At 43.3% G+C, this 24,299-nt stretch overlaps 1 protein-coding gene across 13 annotated transcripts in view; it reads right to left on the bottom strand.

The window, feature by feature from the left end:
* The window catches only part of LOC138837441 (protocadherin gamma-C4), a 219,059-nt gene that overhangs the window by 120,758 nt on the left and 74,002 nt on the right, over positions 1-24,299 (bottom strand). Inside the window, exons 1-2 of one of the 13 annotated variants that reach the window (XM_070036226.1) lie at positions 20,149-22,158; positions 7,530-8,245 (exon numbers count right to left, since the gene is read on the bottom strand). The exons of 9 other annotated variants lie outside the window; for them this stretch is intronic. In XM_070036226.1, coding sequence (XP_069892327.1) covers positions 7,530-8,245; positions 20,149-22,018 — 2,586 coding nt within the window. In that variant the 5' untranslated portion in view covers positions 22,019-22,158. Of the gene's footprint in view, positions 1-2,356; positions 4,935-7,529; positions 10,214-19,591; positions 22,159-24,299 lie in introns of those variants that run through there. 3 more of the 13 variants (XM_070036233.1, XM_070036237.1, XM_070036247.1) reach the window with 3 other exon arrangements.

Below are 24,299 nucleotides of genomic sequence, written 5' to 3'. Positions count from 1 at the left end.
GTGAAGCTGTGGTCAAGTGGAAGGATGTTAGTCTTGAGCAAAAGATTCAAGGCTAACACCCAGGCCTTGAGTTCAACCCCCAGGACTAGCACAAACACAAAACAGTGGTCTCAAACTTCTTATTTTAAGGGTTATTTAAAGCTACATGATAATCGAGAGCAAAGAACACAACATATAGAAACACACTATTAAAAAGTAAAGCTTGCAGTCCTGTTATCCTAGCTACTCAGGAGGCTGAGATCTGAGGATCATGGTTCAAAGCCAGCTTATGCAGAAATGTTCCCATGAGACTCTTTTTTTTGGGGGGGGGTCTGGTCGTGGGGCCTGAACTCTGGGCCTGGGCGCTGTCCCTCAGCTCTTCAGCTCAAGGCTAGCGCTCTACCACTTGAGCCACAGCGCTACTTCCAGCTTTTTTTCTTCTTGCTTATATGGTGCTGAGGAATCGAACCCAGGGCCTCAGGCATACAAGGCAAGCACTCTACCACTGAGCCACCTTCCCAGCCCCCCCCCCATGAGACTCTTATCTCCAATTAACCACTCAAAAACCAAGTGATGCTGTGGTAGAGCCCTAGCCTTGAGCAAAAGAACTCAGGGACAGCACTCAGGCCCTGAATTCAAGCCTCACAACTGAAAAAGAAAAGCAAAAAACACAATGTGTAAAGAAGCTATTATCGAAAGGAAAACTAACAAAAAGATTTATACTATATAATGGCAACTTTGAAGTATGACAGATTTTGTAGTTTTTGCCTTAAAAATGTAATAACTCAGAATTTTCTTTCCTTCTTACAGTAATGATGAGAAACATCTGGTTACTTAATGTTTAGGGCTCCAAATTCTAAGACAAATCTGGTATCTTTTTACCACTTTTTTCTTCAAAGACAGTATGTCAGCAATGAAAGCATAAGAAATAGAGACATTTCCTTTTTTCTTTTCTTCTTCTCCTCCACCTTTTTTCTCTACTGGGTACTAAACCTAAGACCAGAAGCATACTGAATAGTGTCCTACTGAATTATGCCCTGAACTCCAGTATTTCATTTCCTTTAGGATTTTGCATTCAAAAAAAATCTGAGAAAACTTAGGGATTTGGACCTGACCAATTTAGCGAGTCTTTCTCATTCACACAAACAAACACATATAGTTTTTCATACCTTTATAAAGAGGGGATGTCAAAATCATGATTGTGTTTAGTATGAATAAGGAAAAAGGGACACTGCCAAAAACAAAAGGTCCAGCCAAAGGTCCCTGTTCTATAGCAAAGAAACTGCTGTATTTTCCTTCACTAACTTCAACAATAGTTTCCAGGGCCTAGAAAACCCTGGTCTGGCCCTGTCAAGGCAATTGTAGGTAGAGTTTGAAATTTAATAGATCTCTGAGCTGGGTTTTTGGTTTGGTTTTGTTTGTTTTGGTGCGGATCCTGGGACTTGAACTCAGGGCTTGGGCACTGTCCCTGAGCTCATTTGCTCAAGGCTGGAACTCTACCACTTGAGTCACACCTCCACTTCTGTTTTTTTTTTTTCTCCCCAGTAGCAGAGATAAAAGTCTCACAGACTTTTCCTGCCTGGATTGGCTTCACATTGTAATGCTCAGATCTCAGCCTCCTGAGTACCTAGAATTACAGGTGAGAGCCACCAGCACCCAGCTATGAGCTACTTTAAAAAGTGAGATTTAATAAATCTAGACCTGTGGATGATCTCATATCCAAATGTCCCTTAGTAGAAAAAGATTCCTCTACCCCTATAAAGAATGATTGAATGCCTATCAATTTAAAATTTAATGCTTACTTCCATACCACATATATGTATATGTATGTGTATGCATGTGTATCTGTGTGTGTGTGTGTGTGTGTGTGTGTGTGTGTGTGAGAGAGAGAGAGAGAGAGAGAGAGAGAGAGAGAGAGAGAGAGAGAGAGAGAGAAAATGGTGTTGTGCAATTCTCATCCAGTATCTGGGGAGGCTGAGGCAGGAGAATCTTCAGCCTTAGACCTGGCTATGTTACACAACAGTTTTGAGGCCAGGAACTTATCCAAAAAGAAAAAAAAAAGATATCAATGGGTAAAATCCATTACCTCTGAAAAAGAGAAAAAGTATCTCCGATTCTTTTGCTACTGATAGTAAACACTCTCAGTACTCTCATTACGTTCTGTATGTGCAACCTCATCACTTTCCCTGGCATCTTTGATGTCACATAGCCACTAAAGATTCACTCCTCTCTGTGAAGAATAGAAGTACCACTTTAGAGTGAGGATAACTTTTTAAAGACAACTACTCACTATATCTGAAAAGGTACACACTGTATTTGCCTGTAAATGTAGGTAATTTCATGGATGAGGAGAAGTAGACATTTAAACAGAACTCACCGGTGTTAGAATCTCTGGATGGGAGGTTGGCTCACTGGAATTACAAAGTGGAAACATGGGTCCAGATGGATCACCACAAAGAATGTCTTGTCCTGAACTCAACTGCTCATTGTATTTCAGGAAATTCAATTCTGTCTTCCCCGACTGTGCAACACATAGATTATAGGAATAAGGCAAAGTTCCCTCGCTGTAATTGGGGGCACCTATGGGCCCTGACTTGGAACAGAGACCTGACTGAAAGCAGTCCCAGGCAGCTGGGCTGGAAGAGTTTCGTAGATGGAGGGTGATGGCCAGAATCACAGCAAGAAGAAAGAGTACAGAGATCAAGGCCAAGGCCACCACCAGATAAAACTGTAGTTCTGTCTGAGGGCCCGAGGGCGAAGGGTCATCGCGCAGGTCTGGCAACACTTCTTGCAGGCTATCTGCGAAGATGAGGTGTAGAGTGGCTGTAGCCGAGAGGGGCGGCTGTCCACCATCGCGCACAGCCACCACCAGGCGCTGGCGGGCCGCATCCCTGTCACCCAGGACGCGAGCGGTGCGGACCTCGCCGGTGCGCAGCCCCAGGCTGAAGAGGCCGGGATCGCTGGCCTGCAGCACGTGGTAGGACAGCCAGGCATTGTGTCCAGAGTCGGCGTCCACCGCCACCACCTTGGTGACCAGGTAACCAGGCTCGGCGGCGCGCGGCACCATGTCGAAGAGCGCCGAGCCGTCGGGCTCCAGCGCGGGGTAGAGCACGCGCGGCGCGTTGTCGTTGCGGTCGCCCACCAGCACGCGCAGGCTGGCGTTGGCGCGCAGCGGGGGCGAGCCCTGGTCGCGCGCCTGCACAGTGAGCTGGAAGGAGCGCAGCTGCTCATGGTCGAAGGCGCGCTGGGCGAACACCACCCCGCTGTGCGCGCTCACCGACACGTAGGACGACAGCGCGCCTGGCTCCAGGTCTCTGGCCAGGATGGAGTAGGACACTTGGCCATTGGGCCCCAGGTCTGGGTCGGAGGCGCTGACTTGGGCGATGGAGGCTCCGGGAGGGTTGTTCTCAGCCACGTGGACCACGTAGGAGGCCTGGTGGAAAACCGGAGCGTTGTCATTCACGTCGCCAATGCGTAGGGTGACGTTTTTACTGGAGGACAGGGACGGCTTGCCCCTGTCCGTGGCAGTGATGGAGACATTGTATTCGGGAGCTACCTCTCGGTCTAAGGTACCATCCGTTACCAGCTTATACGAATTTTTGGAAGAAGAGATGATTTTAAAAGGAACTTCACCATCTAGTTGACAATTAACCTCCCCATTGTCTCCAGAATCTTCGTCACGTATTTTGATCAAAGCAATTATGGTTCCGGGCACTGCGTTTTCCAGAATCATGTCGAGTAGAGAATGGAATGTAATTTCTGGGCTGTTGTCATTTTCATCTTGAAGGTTAATTTCCACTGTACATTGTGCAACGAGTCCTCCACCATCCCGCCCTTCCACCACTACAGAATATTCCTTGATTTCTTCGAAATCCAGGCTCCTTTGAGTTGTAATTTCCCCGCTTTTTGAATTCAGACTGAAAACGTGCTCGGTTCTGAGGAAGGAGTAAGTGATTTCCGAATTGAGGCCCTCATCTTGATCCGTGGCTGTCACCCGTAGCACCGTAGTGCCCGGAGGCACATTTTCCGGAAGATTGACTCGGTACAGTCCCTGGCTGAATACAGGGGCATTATCATTGGCATCTGTGACCTGGATCCGGAGCTCAGCAGTCCCGCTCAGGGGTGGCGTTCCACCGTCCAAGGCAGTCAGGACTAAACGGTGAGAACTTTGTTGCTCCCTGTCTAAGGTTCTTTGTAATACCAATTCTGGGTATCTATTGCCGTCTTGGTTCTCATTTGCCAGAGAAAAACTAGGGTTAGGAGAGAGTTTATAATTCTGCAGAGTGTTTGAGGCAATATCTGCATCATCTGCCTCTTCTAATATAAATCGCGTGCCAGGCTGTGCGGACTCACTTATTACCAGCTCAAAGGAAGTCTGCGTGAATTTTGGCGCGTGGTCATTAATGTCCAAGATCTCCACAGTCACGTGATAAAAGTTCAATGGGTTTTCAGCCACAGCCTCAAATTCCAGAGCGCAAACTGGCCTCTTTCCGCACATCGCCTCCCTGTCTAGCCTGCTGCCGCTCACAAGCAACTCTCCGCTCTCTGCGTTCACCCTGAAGTAAGGCTCCTCCGAACTGATCCGCAGTTTTCGACTCAGTAGGTCCTGGGTACTAAACTTCAGGTCCTTGGCGAGGTTCCCCACTACGGAGCCCGTGGGCATCTCCTCTGGGATGGAGTAGCGGATCGGCTCTGAGAGCGCGGGCCAGAACAAAGACAAAGACAGCAGGAAGGGAAAGAGCACTGGGCGCCTGTCAGCGCGGCTGCTCCTCGCAGCGCCGCTCCCCATCCTTCTTGCTCCCCGGGGGCTTGCTCACCAGCCTGCAGACTCCAGATGACGAATGAGGTCCGTATGGCCGATATTCCGAGGCCGAGCAGACTTTACTTCCAGTTCCAGTCCATGAAAAGATCCTTCTTTTTGCTATGAAGAAGCGGTGTAAAGACTGGCGCTTGCGAGTCAGATCCGGCTGCTTTAGGAAGCCTGGTGCGGCTGCGCGAGAAAAGGGAGTGCGCCAGGCTCTCCACTTTGGCCAACAGCGGCGCCCAGAGTCCACAGTAGGAAACAGCAGCCTCTGTTACTCTAGGTAGGGAAATTCTAGTTGTGTCTAATAAACATCAAGCCCTATTTTTATGTTCATATATTTAACAATAAGTTGTAAAGCCCTCTTTTGAGGACCATTTTCCTTCTTTCCAGATTGTTAGAAAGACTGAGTTTTTACATAAGCCTACATATGTTGTTACTAAGCCTACATATGTCGATCCATTCTTTCACCATTCTCTTAATACACATGGCACTCTTCTACAATTTATTGTCCTTTTGAGTAATAGCGTAATGAATAAAACAGTAATCTTGTCCTGAGAGACTTCTCTACCGATTCCACAAATTCATGTCCTTTTTGTCTATATGTTGAAGCTGCTTTTATTTTTCTTTCATCCATTCCTATGATTTTACCCAAACATTTCCAGGTAATTAATGCTGTTTTGTATTACATATATTAGAAAGTATAGGTACTGTTAAACTTATTTTATAAGCTTGTGTAATCTTGTACCAAGTTTCAAACATTTCCTCTTTCCAAAAGCATCAACACTGCCTTTATAAAGATAATTTGTCACTTATGTAGTCAAGATATGGTATGCCCTTCTGTATCTCAAAATTACTTGGCCTGTATCTATGTTTATATTAAATCGATTCTTAATCACTTACCCATCAATACAAAACCACAAAAGGATATTCCAATAGACTGAATTATTTCTTTATGTACCTACATTATATTGAAGTAATGCCTTTTGAAGTGAATGAAATATGCTCATGGTAAACTTATAGTGTTATTTTGTCTAATTTTATACTTATTGAATTTCTTTGTGGAGTTGGAGGATCAAACTCAGGGGCTCATACAGGCTAGGCAAGCACTGTTCTTTAAGCCCCTATTTATTAAACCTTTAAAGAATATTTTAGGGATTACAAAGATCTGATATTCCACCAGAAAAATTTCTTATGTTTTATAAAGTTGTAAAGTACCAACCAGTAATATAGTCTAAGAACTAATAGTATAATCTGTGCTCCAAGATGCTACAGAAAATATGAAGTCACCTACCACTCACTATATGTGCAACATAGGATGGACTATTTTTTTCTTTCATTCTTTCTTTTTGTCAGTCATGGGGCTTGAACTCTGGGGCCTGAGCGCTGTCCCTCAGCTCAAGGCTAGCACGTTATCACTTGAGCCACAGGGCCACTTCCAGTTTTCTGGTGGTTAATTGGAGATAAGAGTCTCATGGACTTTCCTGCCTGGGCTGGTTTTGGATTACAATTCTCAAACCATTTCAGACTCTTGAGTAGCTAGGATTACAGGAGTGAGCCATTGGCATCAGGCTGGATGAACTATTTCATAACCCTTAGGAAATATTCTTTTCCATTATAGAAGAAGAGATTGATCATGTCTTCTACTTTCAACTGATAATAATCTAATTGGGGTTACCTTAATTCAAATGCTTAAATTTTTTTTGTGGGTCTGGGGCCTGAACTCTGGGCCTGGGAGCTGTCCCTCAGCTCTTCAGCTCAAGGCTAGTGCTCTACCAGTTGAGCCACAGTGTCACTTCTGGCTTTTTCTGCTTATGTGGTGCTTAGGAATCAAACCCAGGGCCTCATGCATGCAAGGCAAGCAGTCTACCACTAAGCTACCTTCCCAGCCCTCAAATGCTTTAAGAAGTAATAATATGTGTAGCAAAGATGGAAAATCATTTTAATGAGATTCATCAGCTTGTTTAAAATTGTGTATATGAAATTTAGTATATGTTACTAAAATAATCATCTAAAAGTTTTTAATATTTCATTTGGATGGACAACCTAAAAAACCCCATTGGAACTCTAATGAAATATGTTTGCTTTTTTTTAAAAGTTACTTTCAAGGGCTTAAAATGACACTTCAGATTTGATTTTGTTGGGATTTTTTTTTGGGGGGAGTAAGGAACAGAAACACTACTAATTCTAGGATTTAAATTTCATATTTCAATTAGTGTAGATCTCAGGAGGGGGTTATTACCACAGACACACACAACAACCCAGGACCGATCTTACCGCCTACCAAGATCCATCCTTTAAAAGTTCTTATATTTTGAAATATATGAAATAACAAAGATTTGATGGGTACTGATGCAGAAATAAAACTTGCAAGATGTTTAAAGTAAAATATTTCAAGAGCCTAGTTATAGGTTAAGCATAATCCTTAAATTATGTCATATATTTGATGACTGTTGAGGCAATACAAGAATATGGAAGTCTCAATTCCTTTTTTGCAATTCATTTATACAATAGGAAAGTTATGGGGGGGGGGTTAGGTAAGTAATTCTTAACTGAATTCGTGACCGGAGGTAAATAGTGGAAGCTTAGAAAAGGTCGAATAATCTCTTGTCCAAGGCTTTTGAAAGCAAATCAGACAATAACCCATGATTGTTAGCATTTGATTTTATACCGTCACTAGCAAAATAAGCAAAATAGTGTGACACGCCTTAAAATTCCTTTGAGAAATAAATCAAAGAACTGAACTCACCGGTGCACAAGCTGCTTCACCTTTACTTTCATGAAAATCTATAGGTGTTACCAAAGAATCAGTTTTCTCACTGCTGTCTTGGCTGATGAGCATGTCTGCATAGTTGGGCTGAGGAAAGATAACGTGGCTTGTCTGGGAGCCTGAAGTAAGGGAGACCTCATGGGAATAGGTCTTCAGAAAAGTTTGTACCCCATCAATGCCCATAAAATGTGAGGGGGGCACACCCACTAGTCCACTTCCAGAAGCCTGGAGTAGGCGAGACTTCTGCCAGCGCTGAAGCCTGAGTGCTAGCAGGGCAATGACAAAGGCTAGGAAAACACAGGATACAATGGCCACTGCCACCACCAGGTGGAGTGTGAGGTCTGAACCACCTGGGGCATCCGGGACCCTGATACTGCTCAAGTCAGCCAACACTTCCGGAATGCTGTCAGCCACAGCCACGGTGAGAGTGAGGGTGACTGAGAGGGGAGGCTGGCCGTGGTCCTGGACAGCTATCACCAAGCTCTGCTTCACTGCATCTCTGTCCAGCAGGGCCCGTGCTGTTCGCACCTCTCCCGTATGCAGGCCCACCACAAAGAGTCCTGGCTCGCTGGCCTTCAGCAGGCGATAGGACAACCAGGCATTTTGCCCTGAGTCTTTATCAACTGCCACCACCTTGGTTACCAGATATCCAGGCTCGGAGGAGCGAGGTGCAAGTTCTACACCAGTGGAGCCATCTGTAGGGAAGGCAGGGTACAAGATCTCAGGTACATTATCATTCTGGTCTAGCACAAACAGGCTCAGTGACACATTGCTGCTAAGTGGGGGTTTTCCGCTGTCACTGGCAATCACCAGTAACTGAAAGTCTTGGATCTGCTCATAGTCAAAAGATTGCAAAGCATACAGAACACCAGTGTCCGAGTTAATAGAGATATAGGAGGACAGAGGCACTCCTTGGATTGTGTCCTCAGTCACGGAATAAGTGACCTGTGCATTTTCCTGACTGTCAGGGTCATGTGCAGTCAATGAGAAGATAGAGGCACCTCTCAAGTTATTTTCTGGGATATAGGCTGAGTAGGAGGAATGAGAGAAGGTAGGAGGGTTGTCATTAGTGTCTGCTACAATCAAGGTAATGTAAGTTTCAGTAGACAGAGGTGGTGTTCCTAGATCAGAGGCTATCACTGTGATATTGTAAGTAGAGACTTTCTCACGATCCAAATATTTCCATGTCACTAACCTGTAATAATTATCAATTGACTTTTCTAATTTAAAAGATGGATTTTCCTGAATGGAACAGACAACTTGACCATTCTTCCCCGAGTCGCGATCATGCACATTCAAGAAAGCAATTACTGTACCAGGAAGAGAATTTTCCAACACTGGGCTGAACAGAGAGGTAATGGCCACTTCCGGTCTGTTGTCATTGACATCTTCCACCATAATTAGCACTTTGGTTCTCCCCAGAAGAGCCCCCACGTCCTCAGCCTGTATTTCCATTTCATATGAAGAACATTCTTCATAATCTAGAGTTTTTGCTACAAAGATTTCCCCCGTATCTTCATCAAGTTGGAACAAGGGAGATTGTTTTTCATTAATTTTGCGGAATTTATACACCACTTTTCCATTGGCTCCCTCATCCGGGTCACTAGCTCTTACTGTAAGCAGCAGGGTGCCCGGGGGCACATTCTCAAGGACTTTGATTCGGTACATGGGCTGAGCAAAAACCGGGGCATTGTCGTTTGTATCCAACACTGTCACCTGGATGCGCACTGTGCTGGAGCGGCGAGGGTCGCCGCCATCGGAGGCGGTGAGCACCAGGTGGTGAATGGCCTCTTCCTCTCTGTCCAGGGCTCGCTCCAGCACCAGCTCTGGGTTTAAGGTTCCGTCGTCTCCGGTTTGCACATCCAGAGAGAAGTGGTGGTTGGGGCTGAGCTGGTAGCTCTGCAGGGAGTTCACGCCCACATCCGCGTCAGCAGCTTCTGGGAGTGGATAGCGCGCGCCAGGAGCGGCGATTTCATTAATTTTCACTTCCAGATATTCAACATGGAATTTCGGATTATTGTCGTTAATATCAGTTATTTCTATTTCTATCCCATAAAGCTTTCCCTTATCCTCAACTAGGATGTTAATATTTACAAGACAGCGGGGGCTCTGGGCGCAGAGCTCCTCCCTGTCGATCCTGTCCGCGGTGACCAAGCTGCCGCTCCGCGGGTTGAGAGAGAAAAGCTGCGTCCTACCTCTGGAGACGATGCGGACTCCGCGCTGCGCCAGCTCCCAGGTCTCCAATCCCAGGTCCTTGGAGATGTTCCCCACGAAGGTGCCTTTGTTGGTCTCTTCTGGCACAGAGTAATGGATCTGTCCTGTCCCCGTCTCCCACAGTGTCCCCAGCAGCATGAACAACAGCATCAGCTTACTGTGTCCTTGGTGATTCTTCCAATCCGCCATTGTTGTTCTCTTACAGAATCCTTTCAGAATCTTCACTGGGCATGTGTATCTCGTTAACCTTTTGGCTGAGGTTCTGGAAAACTGAAGATCCCCAAATGTAGGGACAGAATTTTTCTGCAGCCCAGCACTTGGCTTGTGGGGTCTCTCTTTGTGAGTCCTGAGAATCGGATAGCCTTTTTGGTGGCTTTTGTTTCACAGTAGGGGAACAGCGGCACTTAGAGTCCTAATCAGTTACTGCACCAAGATACACGTTGCTTAGATTTGAAATATTCTGCTAGATAAATACTGATCTTTTAAAAATTACTTTTGTTTTGAATTTATTTAATTTGCCGTTAAGTCCATATTTTAAAAGAAGTTGCCAAGGAGTGTGAGATGTATTGAAGATCTTATAAAAATACAAAGAATGGACAGATTTTTGGGTTAGCATTATGTTAAATTACTCACCTTTCTGGAATACATTTGTTCCTCTAACCACAAATATGCCAGATTATTTCCCACCATGCCCTGAGACTTTATAGCCATATTATATATTCACACACATATATATTCAGTAAGAACTACAGTCATTTGAACTTATTTTTAAAGCAAAAGAAGATAATTGATTTGAAGTTGTTTTATTTTATTTAAGCTAATTAATCATTATAGTAGTTTTCTATAGAGCTTTCTATAGAGTTGGTGCTTCTACATATGCACAATTTTGGGTGCATATCGATGATGATTTGAAATTAACATTCTGGTTTGGCATCGGTGGCTAATGCCTGTAATCTGCATATCATGGTTTGAGGCCAGCCTGGGCAGAATAGTCCATGAGACTCTTATCTCCAACTAACTACTCAGAAAAAGGTGGAAGTGGTGCTGTGGCTTAAGCGGTAGAGTGCTAGCCTTGAGCATAAAGAGGCTCAGGGACAGTATCCAAGCCCTGAGTTCAATTTCCTGGACTGGCAAAAAAAGAAAGAAAAGAAAAAAGAAGGAAAAAAAAGAAATTAATATTCTGAAACTTTAGTAATAAGATTGCTTTTATAATTAAAGTGAGTTTTTGGTATGCATACTGTGTGTGTGTGCAAATGCACATCCCTGCACACTACTAGATTTGAACTCAGTACCTCATACCTGCTAGGCAGATATTCTACTACTGGGTCCTGCTCCTCAGGTTTCACCAGAGATTCTCTTATTAAACCACTTTTGTAGTTTAAGATAAAACACTTGAAAAGTATGGATGGATATCAACCAAAAGCAAGTCTCCACCCCAACTTTTTCACCAATTAGAGAAGATTCCATTTTAAAGCAGACTATTTTTTCTTTTTGTTGGTTGTGGGGCCTGAACTCTATGCCTGATGCTGTCCCTCAGCTCTTCAGATCAAGGCAAGTGTTCTACCACTTGAGTCACAGCACCACTTCCAGCCTTTTCTGTTTATGTGATGCTGAGGAATTGAACCCAGGGGCCTCATGCATGCAAGGCAAGCACTTTATCACTGAACCACCTTCCCAGCCCCAAGCAGACTATTTTAAAGGTGCACATATATTGTAAAGATCATTTTAGGTCCTTGAATATTTTGATCAGAAGAGCAGCAGAAAGAGCACAACAATAAATGTAGAAAGGTCAAACAATAAATGTCACTACAAAAATCTCTATCAGCAATTTTCAAATTAGCCATTAACCTAAGAAGTTGCTAAAGGATATTTAACTGGTATCCGTGTGTGTGTGTGTGTGTGTGTGTGTGTGTGTGTGTGTGTGTGTGTGTGTGTGTGTGTGTTTTGGTGATTGAATTATGGTCCTCTAGCATTTGAGTCATACATCAAGTTTTGGCCTTTTGCTAGTTAATTGCAGATGAGAGTCTCTGGCATGTCTTCCCTGGCTGGATTTGAAGTGTGATTCTGAGATCTCAATTTCCTTGGTAGCTAGAATTATAGGCATGGGATACTGGTGCTGAGTTTTAACTAATATTTTTTAAATGGCTGATACAATACACGGTGTGTACACTTCATATGCAAACCAGACTGGCAATTCTGTCTAAAAATTCAAGAAGACTACTTTTACCCTAGAGGTAGTAGAATGATGAGAAGACCTCTAGATTTATTTTAGGGTTGTAAAAAGACAATTAAAATTATATATTAGGAGTGTGAGAAAGGTGCTAGAAAAACGTTGTTTCTTTAATAGAGGAACCTGCTGAATGACCTTCAATAAAGTTTAATCCTGTGCTGGGCACCAGTGGCTCATGCCTGTAATCCTAGCTACTCAGGAGGCTGAGATCTGAGGATCACGGTTCAAAGCCAGCCCAAGTAGGAATGTCCATGAGACTCTTATCTCCAATAAACCACCAGAAAACTGGAAGTGGTGCTGTGGCTCAAGTGATAGAGCACTAGCCTTGAGCTGAAGAGCTGAGTGACAGTACCCAGGCCTAGAGTTTAAGCCCCATGACAGATTTAAAAAAAAGATTAATCCTGAAAATCCTGTGTTATGAGCAAGAAGAATCTGTTTTTTTTTTTTTAAGAATCTGTTTTTTTGTCTTTTGATGGACCTTGCTTGTGTTAGGAAAATGATTATTGCATAAAAAATTACAAAAAGCCCAGTGAGAAACACAGTTTAAGGTATCTCATTATAGGAACTTTGGGAAAAAAGCAAAGAAACAGAAGATTCAAAAGTAAAGAAAGAAAACAGCAGATTAGTATAGAAACTATACCAGTAAATTAGCAAAAAAAAAAAATCGCTAATTTTAGTTGAACTTCTTTTGCTTTAAAAGCTTATTTACACATCTTTTTAATTTTAATTTTATTGGTTACAAGGCTGAACTCAGGGCCTGGGTCCTGTCCCCAAGCTTTTTTTGCTCAAGGCTAACATGCTACCAGTTTGAGTGGCAGCTCCACCTGTGGTTTTCTGATAGTTAATTGGAGATAAGTGTCTCATGGTCTTTCTTCCTTGGGCTGGCTTTGAACCATAATGCTTAGATCCCAGCCCCCTGAGTAGTTGGGATTACAGGTGTGAGCTACTCTTACCCAGCTTATATGGCTATTTTAATTTTTAGACTATGTCCAAGCTGTAAAAGGTATTGGTCAAAGAAAAGTGCCAGGAACAAGAATTTTTTGGTAAAAAATCTCTTTAGTTTCTTAGAAGAGCCAATAACAATGTCTAATGTTTCACATTGTAGGTAAAACTACACATTCATTGTTTTGTAAATCTGTAGGGAATGTACCTATCAGCCACAGAATTTTTCCTACTTTATCCATTTTTGAAGAGTTGTATGAGAGCTGTGTGTGTGTGTGTGTGTCCTGCTTGAACTCAGGGCCTGGTTATTGATTGTCAGCTTCTTTGTGAGGCTAGCACTCTACTATTTGAGCTATAGCCCTACATCCAGCTTTTTGTTGGTTATTTGGAGATACAGCCTCACAGACTTTCTTGTTTGGGGCGAGCTTTGAATGACAACCCTCAGATCTCAGCCTCCTGAGTAGCTAGGATTACAGGCTAGTACTCTATCATTTGAGTCACAGCTCCACAACCAGCTTTTGGTGGTTAGAGATAAATGTTGTGGACTTTTCTGCCTGGGCTAGCTTTGAATTGAGATCCTCAGATCTTAGCCTTTTTTTTGGGGGGGGGTCTGGTCATGGGGCCTGAACTCTGGGCCTGGGTGCTGTCCCTCAGCTCTTCAGCTCAAGGCTAGCGCTCTACCACTTGAGCCACAGTACACTTCCGGCTTTTTTCTTTTTGCTTATGTGGTGCTGAGGAATCGAACCCAGGGTCTCAGGCATGCAAGGCAAGCGCTCTACCACTGAGCCACCTTCCCAGCCCCGATCTTAGCCTTTTGAGTAGCTAGGACTACAGACATGAGCCACCAGTGTCCCATCCATGTATGAGAACTTTTTAACTGACTACAACTTTTTGGCGGGTGTTGCTAGGAATTGCATGAGGGCCTCTGGTATGAGATCTGAAAGTGTGTATTTTCCTGTGAGTATGGAGAACTGTATAGGAAAAGAAAAAGAAGGTATATTTAAAGAAAACACCCCTGATGGGAAGTTGGCTCACTGGAATTACAAAGTGGAAACAAGGCCCCAGATGAATCACGAAAATATTTGTCCTGAACTCAGTTGCTCATTACATTTTAGAAGATTAAACTGTTTTCCCTGACTGTGCAACTCACAGATTATAAGCAAAGTTCCCTTGCTATAATTAGGGGAAACCATGGATCCAGGCTTGGAACAGGGACCAGGCTGAAACAACCTAAGACTTGGTGCTGGAGTAGTGTCTTAGAGCAATTGCCAGAGTCACTGCACAGAGGAATAGCATGGAGATCAAAACCAAGGTGGCAATCAGGTAAACTTGAAGTTCAGCTTGAGGGTGGGTGGGCACAGAGTGGTCACGGAAGTCTGGTAATACCTCCTGTAGGCTATTAGCAAAGACCAGGTGCAGGGTGACAGTGGCTGAGAGGTCAGGCCATCCACCATCATGTACAGTGACCACTAGAAGCTTACTATTTGCACCCTTGTCATCCAAGGCTCAACAGTTCAGATCTTGTTGGTGCGAAACCCTAGGCTGAAGAGGCTGGAATTGCTGGCCAGAGTCGATGTCCACCGCCATCATCTTGGTGACCAGGTAACTGGGCTTGGTGGTGCGCAGGACCATGTTGAAGAGCACCAAGCCATCAGGCTCCAGCGTGGGATAGAGCCCACGCTGGGTAGAGCAGCTATGGTTGCCCACCAGTACGTGCAGGCTGGCGTTGGCACAGAGCACGGTTGAGCCCTGGTCATGTGCCTGTTCAGTGAGCTGGAAGAAGCGTAGCTGCTCATGGTCGAAGGTGTGCTGGGTGAACACCACCCTGTTCTGTGAGCTCACAGATATGTAAGATGACAGAACTCTGGATCCCAAGTCGCTGGCTATGATGGAATAAGAGACTTGACCATTGGGACTCACATCAAGGTCAGAGGCTCTGACTTGAGGAGGATGTAGGTTACAGATGGGTTGTTCTCAGCCACATGGATCATGTAGGAGGCCCGTCTGAAAACCGGAGCATTGTCATTTGCATTACCAATGCATAAGGTGGCATGTGAAGTAGAGGAGAGGGGTGGCTTACCCTGTCAGTAGCTGTGATGGTAATGCTGGACTCTGGTTCTGCTTATGGTCTAGAATCCTATCTGTCTCTCTCTCTCTCTCTCTCTCTCTCTCTCTCTCTCTCTCTGCATATATATATATATATATATATATATCTTGAGTAAGAGATTATTTTACATGGATCATCACCCTCTAATTTACAAATAACTTCTCCATTGTGTCCAGAATCCTTGTCACAGATTTTAACTGAAGCAATATGTGTTTCAAGATCAGAATCCTCCAAGACTAGGTCTGGTAGAGATTGGAAGATCACTTCTGAGACATTGTTATTTTCCTCTAAGATTTTTTTTTGTGTGTACATTTTTATTGTAAAAATGTTGTACAGAAGGGTTATAGTTATATGAGCAAGGTAATGAGTAGATTTCCTATTGAGCACTGTTGCCTCCTCCTTTGTTTTTCCCCTACCCCTCTAAGATATCTATCTCTACTGTATATTGTATAATCATTCTTCCACCACCTCTTGCTTCCAAAACCAGAGAATACTTTTTAACTCCTTCAAAATCGAATGTATTTGGAGCATCAATTTCTCCAGTGCTAGAATTCAGGTCAAATTGGGTGATTTTCACCTATGCTGAAAGAGAAAGTGATCTCTTAGTTTATGCCCTCATCCTGATCAGTGCAGGCACCTGAACCCAGTGGTTTCCCTGCACACCCTTTCCTGACATCTCACTCTGTATATGTCTTGGCTGAAAGGTTGCAGGGTTATCATTGGCACCAGTGACTAGAATCTGTATTTGTGCAGTGCTGCTGAGTGGTGGAGTCCCCAGATCCAAAACAGTCAAGGTCAAGTGGTAGTTACTCTGCTTTTCCCATTGAAAGGTGTCTTCAATATCATTTCAGGGTATTTGCTGTCATCAGATTGCTTTGTTTACAAGTGAGAAATGATCGTTGGGACTGAGCTGGTAATTCTGAAGTGAGTTGGTTCCAATATCTGCATGATGGGCTGGTCCTAAGATAAAGGGTGCCCTGGGCTTTGTGGACTCACTTATTTACAGTTCAAAGGAAACCTATGAGAATTTTGGCGTGTGGTCATTAATGTCCAAGATCTCTACAATCACGTGGTGAAAGTTCAATGGGTTTTCAGCCACAGCCTCAAATTCCAGAGCACAAACTGGCCTCTTCCCACACATCGCCTCCCTGTCTAGCTTGCTGCTGCTCACAAGCAACTCTCCACTTTCTGCGTTCACCCTGAAGTAAGGCTCCTCTGAACTGATCCACAGTTTTCGACTCGGTTGGTCCTAGGTACTGAACTTCGGGTTCTTGGTGAGGTTCTCACTATGGACATCTCCTTGGGATGGCATAGCAGATCTGCTCTGACAGTGCGGTCCAGAACAAAGACAAAGACAGCAAGAAGGAAAAGAGCACTAGGCATGTTCTCCATCCTTCTTGGTCCCAGTATCTTACTCCTCAGCCTGCAGACTCCAGATTAGGAAAGAGATCTGTATAGCCGTTATTCCGAGGTCCGAGCAGACTTTACTTCTGGTTCCAGTCCGTGAAAAGATCTTTTGCTATGGAGAAGACCTGTGAAGATTGGCCTGGTGCGGCTGCGCGAGAAGAGGGGGCGCACCAAACTCTCCACTTTAGCCAACAGCGGCGTCCAGAGTCCACACTTGGCAATTGCCCCTTCTGCTATTTCAGCTTAATCACTAGGGTAATTATAGCTGCCTATACAAACTAAGTTGTCCCATCTATATACTTAATAGCATTTAAAATCGTAGACTTAGAAATTCGTATACAATTTTCTGTATTTTTCGGGAAATTACGTAAATACGTGTTCGTTGACATTGTCATGTCCCAATCTTAAAATACATAGCAGTGATACAAAAATGACTGCAGCACAGACTTGGACTAAACCATCACTTTTGCCCTGCCCCATCCCAAAGCATCAACAATGCTGAAATGTATTTTAAAACAGGTACAAATTATACTTATCAAAAAATATTTTCAAGAAGTTTCAGTGATTTTTTCGCAGCAATAATTATCTGATTCTCATTTCCTTATCTTTCTTTCCTTCTTCTTTTTTTTTGGGGGGGGGTGGGTAGGTTATGAGGCTTGAATTCAGGGCTTGGATGTTTTCCCTGAGGCTCTTTGTGCGCAAGGCTAGTACTCTACCACTTGGGCCACAGCACCACTTCTGGTTTTTGAGAGGTTAATTGGAGGTAAGAATCTCATGGGAACTTTTCTGCCCAGGCTGGCTTTGAACCATAATCCTCAGATCTCAGCCTCCTGAGTAACTATGATTACACATGTAAGCCGTAAAGATATTACATAGCCTGAAGTTAGTCCATCCTTTCCCCGTTATACAGTCATTCCCGCTGGTTACAAAATGTAAGACCAATCTTCAGAGTTACCAGGAAATAGTATTATGACTTACAGCATAAAGTCACTGAGGTCTATTGAACTTCAGCACCAATCTTTATGTCTGAACTTGTTTTATGTCCCATTATGACTTCTGTATTGAAAATAAAGACCCCAAAATGTATGCATGTGGCTTCAGTTTAAAAACATTTTAAAGCACTTTGGTAAAAAAAAAATGGCATATCTTTTTACATAGATGAAAATTATATTTATGTCAGAGAAATTTTCCTCATAAAATGTTAGTAATACTGTGATCTCCCTAAGTGATTGTACATGTGAACACTGCAGAATGAATGATCTGTACTGCAGAATGAATGATCGTACATGTGAACACTGCAGAATGAATGATTTGTACTGTTGTCCTACTGTGCAGTTCCTTATATGCAAAATATAACCAAACAATACACATTAGGAAAATTAGCCTCATAATTAACACTCAGTTCCATGAATCAAAATTACCTTGTAATCTATTTTTACAGATGAAAATCTTCTGAGGTGTTCAGTTCAAGTTTACTATAATACAATGTGGAAGTAGTTAATCCTCAAACAGTTATTTGTAACTGAATTTTTCAGCAGACCCAATGAGTAAAATTGACTAATTACCTTGGGTTTGAGTGCATAAGATGGTTATTTCATATAGAAACTTTTCAATATCCTACTTTCAGAGCCCACAGATGCCGCATGGATGTACCTTTAAAATAGCATATTGGAGTACTGTGTTAAGGTGTGTAACTGTCATAATACTTGAAATGACTTGTTATATATCTTGGTGCTTGTTCTGGGCCTTGAAATCAGGGCCTGGATACTATCCCTGAGCTTTTAGCAAAGGCTAGCAGTCTATCACTGAGCCACAGCTCCAGTTTTGGCTTTTTAGTGATTAGAGATATGAGTCTAACAGACTTTCCTGCCTAGGTGGCTTTCAATGGTGATCCTCAGATTTCAAACTCTTGAGTAGCTAGGATGACTGTTGGATTTTTGAGATAGGATCTCACTGTGTAGTTATAGTTGGATTAAAAACTCTTAACCCACGTGCCTCAGCTTCCTTGGTGATGAGGTCACAGGTGTGGGCCACAGCATCTGACTTGAAATGACATTTTATTTGACGTACATTATTTATTTTGGCCTGTGACCATTAGTTTAGCAATGCTTTGTCTATTGTTAACATAGAGCTTAGTGGAGCTCAATATATTTCATTCTTGAGCTATCAATCTAATCTTCTAGAAGAGTCCCAACATTAATAGGTATTTTTTCTACAAATTATGAATAAAAATCACAGTTTTGAGGGCTACCACTGGCACAAAAAAGTAGAAGCAAAGTACAGATAATAAAGCTTCAGGCTGAACAATCATTTAGAACCTTTCATAAATGTGAGCCCTAAAGAGATTCCAGAAAACGCAGCTAATGTGTATTTTATTCTTGCTAATCCAGCACAGTGAAAAACCTCATTATATTTTCATTTAGAAAATGCATGAGAGGCCTGGGAAGGTGGCTCAGTGGTAGAGCACTTGCCTTGCATGCTGAGGCCCTGGGTTCGATTCCTCAGCACCACATAAGCAAAAAGAAAAAAGCTGGAAGTGGCGCTGTGGCTCAAGTGGTAGAGCGCTAGCCTTGAGCTGAAGAACTGAGGGACAGCGCCCAGGCACAGAGTTCAGGCCCCATGACCGGACCCCAAAAAAAGAAAAAAAGAAAAGAAAATGCATGAGATAAGGTACCCATGTGAAAACAGGAGAAAGATACAAACAGGTGGCAACCTACTAATTTAAAATCTTCCCAGCCAGGCACAGTGGCTCATGCCTGTAATCCTGGCTACCTAGGAGACTCAGATAGGATCATGATTCAAAGCCAGCTCAGACAGGAACATCCATGAAACTCTTTTCTCCAATTAACCACCAAAAAGCCATAAGTGGAGTTGTGGGTAAGTGGTAAGAGCTAGCCTTGCACTAAAAAAGGATAGCACCCAGGTATTGAGTTCAATCCCCAGTACTGGCACACATACAAAAATCTTGACCGTAGATTTTACTAATGAGATTATACCATGACCTATGTTAAAGTAGAACCACTGAAATAAAACAGCAATTTAAAAATCCCTATCTTCAAAATTCTTTCTTTGAAAAATGAGACTTTTCAAACAAAAGAGAGTTATTGTGAGAAAACAAGATAATGGAAGAACCAAACTTACCTGAATACTTGGGGCTTCACCCTTGCCCTCAGGAAAATCTATGGGTGTTAACAAAGAATCATTTTTCTCACAGCTGTCTTGGCTGATGAGTGTATCCACATAGTTGGGTTGGGGGAAGATGATATGGCTCCTCCCAGAGTCAGCAGTGAGGGAAATCTCATGGGAGTAGGTTTGCAGGAAAGCCTGAACCCCATCTACACCTACAAAGTGTGAGGCAGGGACATTGTCCAAACCACCACTTGCAACCTGCAGCAGGCGTGACTTGTGCCAGCGCCGCCGAAGTCTGAGTGCCATCAACACAATGACAAAGGCAAGGAAAACACAGGAGACAGTAGCCACCGCCACTACCAGGTAGAGAGTGAGGTCTGAATTATCAGGGTCTTCTGGCATACTGATACTGCCCAGGTCTGCCAGGACTTCAGGGATGCTGTCAGCCACAGCCACAGTGAGTGTGACAGTGGCTGAGAGAGGGGGCTGGCCATGGTCCTGCACAGACACCACCAGGCTCTGCTTGAGCACATCTCTGTCCACAAGGGCCCTTGCTGTGCGCACCTCACCTGTGTGCAGCCCCACCATGAAGAGTCCAGGTTCACTGGCCTTGAGCAGGCGGTAGGACAGCCAGGCATTCTGTCCTGAGTCCTTGTCTACTGCCACCACCTTGGTCACCAGATAACCAGGCTCTGCAGATCGGGGCGCCAGCTCCACACCAGTAGAACCATCATTTGGGGGAGCAGGGTACAGGATCTCAGGTGCATTGTCATTCTGGTCCAGAATGAACAGGTTTAGTGATGCGTTGCTGCTGAGAGGTGGGTCCCCACTGTCCTGTGCAGTCACTCTCAGTTGTAGGTTCCGAAACTGCTCATAGTCAAAAGACTGAAGTGCGTATAGAACACCAGTGTCAGAGTTGATGGAGACATAGGAGGCCAGAGGTGCCCCTTGGATGGTGTCCTCATTCAAGGAATAAATGACCTGGGCGTTCTTGTCACTGTCGGGGTCACAAGCATTCACTTTGAAGATGGAGGCTCCTCTAGGGTTATTCTCTGGGATGTAGATAGAGTAAGAAGAGTGAGGGAAGGTGGGTGGGTTGTCATTGGTGTCTGTCACATGTACAGATATGTGTGCTTCGGTAGACAGAGAAGGAGAACCCCCGTCTATGGCTTTCACTGTGATATTGTACACAGAGAGAGTTTCCCGATCCAGGATTTTTGCTGTGACCAATCTGTAATAATTATCTATTGATTTTTCTAACTTAAAAGGTAGACTTTCTGGAAGAGTGCAGCTTACCTCACCATTCTTCCCAGAATCCCTGTCTTGGAGGTAGAAAAGAGCAATTACTGTCCCAGGAGGTGTGTCTTCAGGGATTGAACTGCTTACTGATGTCACAGTCACTTCTGGAGCATTGTCATTCACATCTAAAATTGTGATAAGTACTTTGGCCTTTGTCAGACTACCCGGGCCATCCTGAGCCTGAACTTCCATTTCATAGAAGTGGGATTCTTCGTAATCCAGGATTTGTAAAGTTGACAATTCTCCTGAAATGGAGTTCAGGTGGAATATTTGTAGAAGTTTTGGAGTTATCTTCCGGAAAGAGTATGTCACTTCTCCATTGAATCCCTCATCTGGGTCCACAGCATTCACTGTAAGAAGCGTGGTGCCCACTGGTACGTTCTCAGGGACAGTCACTTGGTACTGGGGCAGAGAGAAGACGGGTGTGTGATCATTCACATCCACCACTGTGATCTGGATGCTGGCAGTGCCAGATAAGGGTGGGTCCCCTCCATCATAGGCTGTGAGGACCAGGTGGTGAATCATCTCTTCTTCCCGGTCCAGTACTTGCTCCAACACAAGTTCTGGGTATTTAGTTCCATCTTCCCCATTTTGCACAACCAGGGAGAAGTGACGATTGGGACTCAGATGGTACCCCTGGATCGCGTTCCTGCCCACATCTGCGTCTCCAGCCTCATTTAGGGAAAACCGCATGCCAGGAGTTGTATTCTCCATTACTTTTACAATTATTTCTTTTGTTAAGAATCTAGGACTGTTGTCATTAACATCCATTATTTCCACTTCTATAGGGTAAAGATTCATTTTATCTTCCATTAAAACATTAAAGTTCACCAGACACCGCGCGCTCTGAGCGCAGAGCTCCTCGCGGTCGATCCTGCCCGCGGTGACCAAACTGCCGCTTCGCGGGTTCAGAGAGAAAAGCTGCGTCCTACCTTTGGAGACGATGCGGACTCTGCGCTCCGCCAGCTCCCGGGGTTCCAGTCCCAAGTCCTTGGCAATATTACCAACAAAGGACCCTCTATCTGCCTCCTCAGGCACAGAGTAGAGAATTTTTCCTGCCCAGGATTCTCTGCAGGTCCCCAGGAGGATGGAGAGCAGTACAAACGCTCCGTAGTCTCTGGCCCGCTGCGGTGTTGCCATTGTCCTGCAGATCTTGACTTTAAACTAGGTGAGGTCTCCTATTGTGCGTGAATTGGCTTGGACCCCACTCCCCTTACTGGGAAGAGACGCCAGGAATCCAGCAGCACCAGAGGCTTGAGTTTGATGCAGCTCGGAAGAGGGCTTGTCTAGTCTGTCCTTTCTTTGTGCTGCAGAACTCGGTGGTTGTCACATCTTTTTCCCCGGGTTGGTGAACAGCGGCGCTCAGAGTCCTAACTAAGTTACTGCACCATATCGAAGCAAAACAAACTGATTTTACAGAACATTGTTTTACCCTTCAAAATTCATATATTTCAAAATTCATAAATTGAATATATATCTAGGACATGCTTAAAACACAATTTAAGACAACTGGATCAATGTAATATTTGAAAATCCTGATAAGTTTTAAAAAAAATAGTCGATTTGCAACTTTTTAGTTAATGTCTTAGGCGCGGAGTCACACTTTCTTGCCCATGAAGAAAAGCCAACCATTGTAGTTGAAAAAAAAGTAAACGCTACTTAAATATATGTCTACTCCATGTATAAAATACATCGAGTAAATTGCTTCATTATTTCTAATATTCAAGTTTTCTAAGTTATTCACAATATAAAATTATTAATGATGATGGTCCTGGGGATTGAACTCAGGGCCTGGGCATTGTCCCTGAACTTCATTTTGCTTAGGGCTAGTGCTCTACCACTTGAGCCACAATTCTATTTCCCAGCTTTTATGGTTGTTAATTGGAGATAAGTCTTATGTACTTCCTTACCCTGGCTGGCTTTGAACTAGAATCCTCATATCTCAGCCTCTTGAGTAGCTAGGATTTCAGGCATGAGGCATCGGTGCTCAGCTCACAATATAAAATTATTGAGGATATCTACTAGACAGACAGGCGACACAAGTTTAATAACCATAACATAACTATATCTCATTGAAGTTATTTCACAATTTTAAAGACAGAATTCTATTAAATTACTGGGAAGAATTCGAACCTTCATTTGCTCCCTTGAAAATGGAAGGTGTGTTTGGTTTCCCAGACATTGAGTTAGCTATATTCATTATTTTCCTTGTGAAACATGTTTTTTTAATTCAAGAACTGCTTTTCAGGAGTTCAACTTAGGTTTTATTCTTTGGTAAAGATGTACTTTGTTTTCCACAACAATTCTGTAATTTTTATTCTTTTTCTTTTAACCACTGCCACCTCAACAGAAGTTTGATTGGAAATGGATGGTTTACACAGATGATAAAACAGCTCAGTTAAGTTGGTAGATTTTTTTCCCTGATATTTCAAAATTCAATATATGGTGGGTAGGGTAAAGAGCCTAGGCAATTCTGTGATCACCAGGATATTTAACCATGATTAAATGACTGTTGTGAGAATATATATTTTTTGGTGCTAGTAGTTGAGCTTGAACTCAGGGGCCTGGGTACTATTTCTTAGCTCTTTTGTTCAAGGATGGCACTCAATGACTTGGGTTACAGCTCCACTTCTGGCTTTTTGCTGGTGGTTAATTGGAGGTAAAAGTTTCACTGATTTTCCTGCCCAGGCTGGCTTCAAACCACAATCCCCAGATCTCAGCCTCCCGAGTAGCAAGGATTTTAAGTGTGAGCCACCTGCACCTGGCTTTCTCTGTCAATGAATACTTTTAGCCATATGCATTCAGAAACCTGGAATAAATCATTCCCTAATAAATTCAGAAATGAAAATACCATCATAGTGTCATAAGAAAACATGTCCTAGTCTTGTTCTATTTTAAACCACCAACCATATGGGCCTGGAAGGGCATGCCTATAGTCCCAGCACTTGGAAATACAAGTAGAAGGATCATAAACTTGAGGACAGCCTATGGTACATAATAAGACTCTATCTCAAAAAACAAAAGAAGCAAACAAAAATCTCAATTTTTTCAGTGATAGGATTTGAACCAGTGTTTCAAGCAAAGTAAGCAAACCCATTGTTATTTATTTATCTATTTTTAAACCCAGGGACTTGAGTATGTTTGGAAAGTACAGTGCTACTGAGCCACACCCTCAAATTCTCAAGTTATCTTTACAAATACAGCTTACAAAGGAATTATTCTTACGTTTTCAATAAATATCCTAAATTATGTTTTTCTTACATGTGCATATAAATTTAAGTTCTTAAGAAGCCAGTGCAGTCTATTATCAGATAGCATAACCTAACTCAACACCAAAAAATAGTATCTTGGCTACAATGTAGTCTAATAACTCATTAAATTTAGAATTCCCTACACTTCCTAAGTTCCATGACCATTATTT

This window comes from Dipodomys merriami, unplaced genomic scaffold, assembly GCF_024711535.1.
Source record: "Dipodomys merriami isolate MVZ:Mamm:240054 unplaced genomic scaffold, mDipMer1.0.p SCAF_27, whole genome shotgun sequence".
NCBI lineage: Eukaryota > Metazoa > Chordata > Mammalia > Rodentia > Heteromyidae > Dipodomys > Dipodomys merriami.
This window is presented reverse-complemented; position numbering and strand designations above follow the sequence as displayed.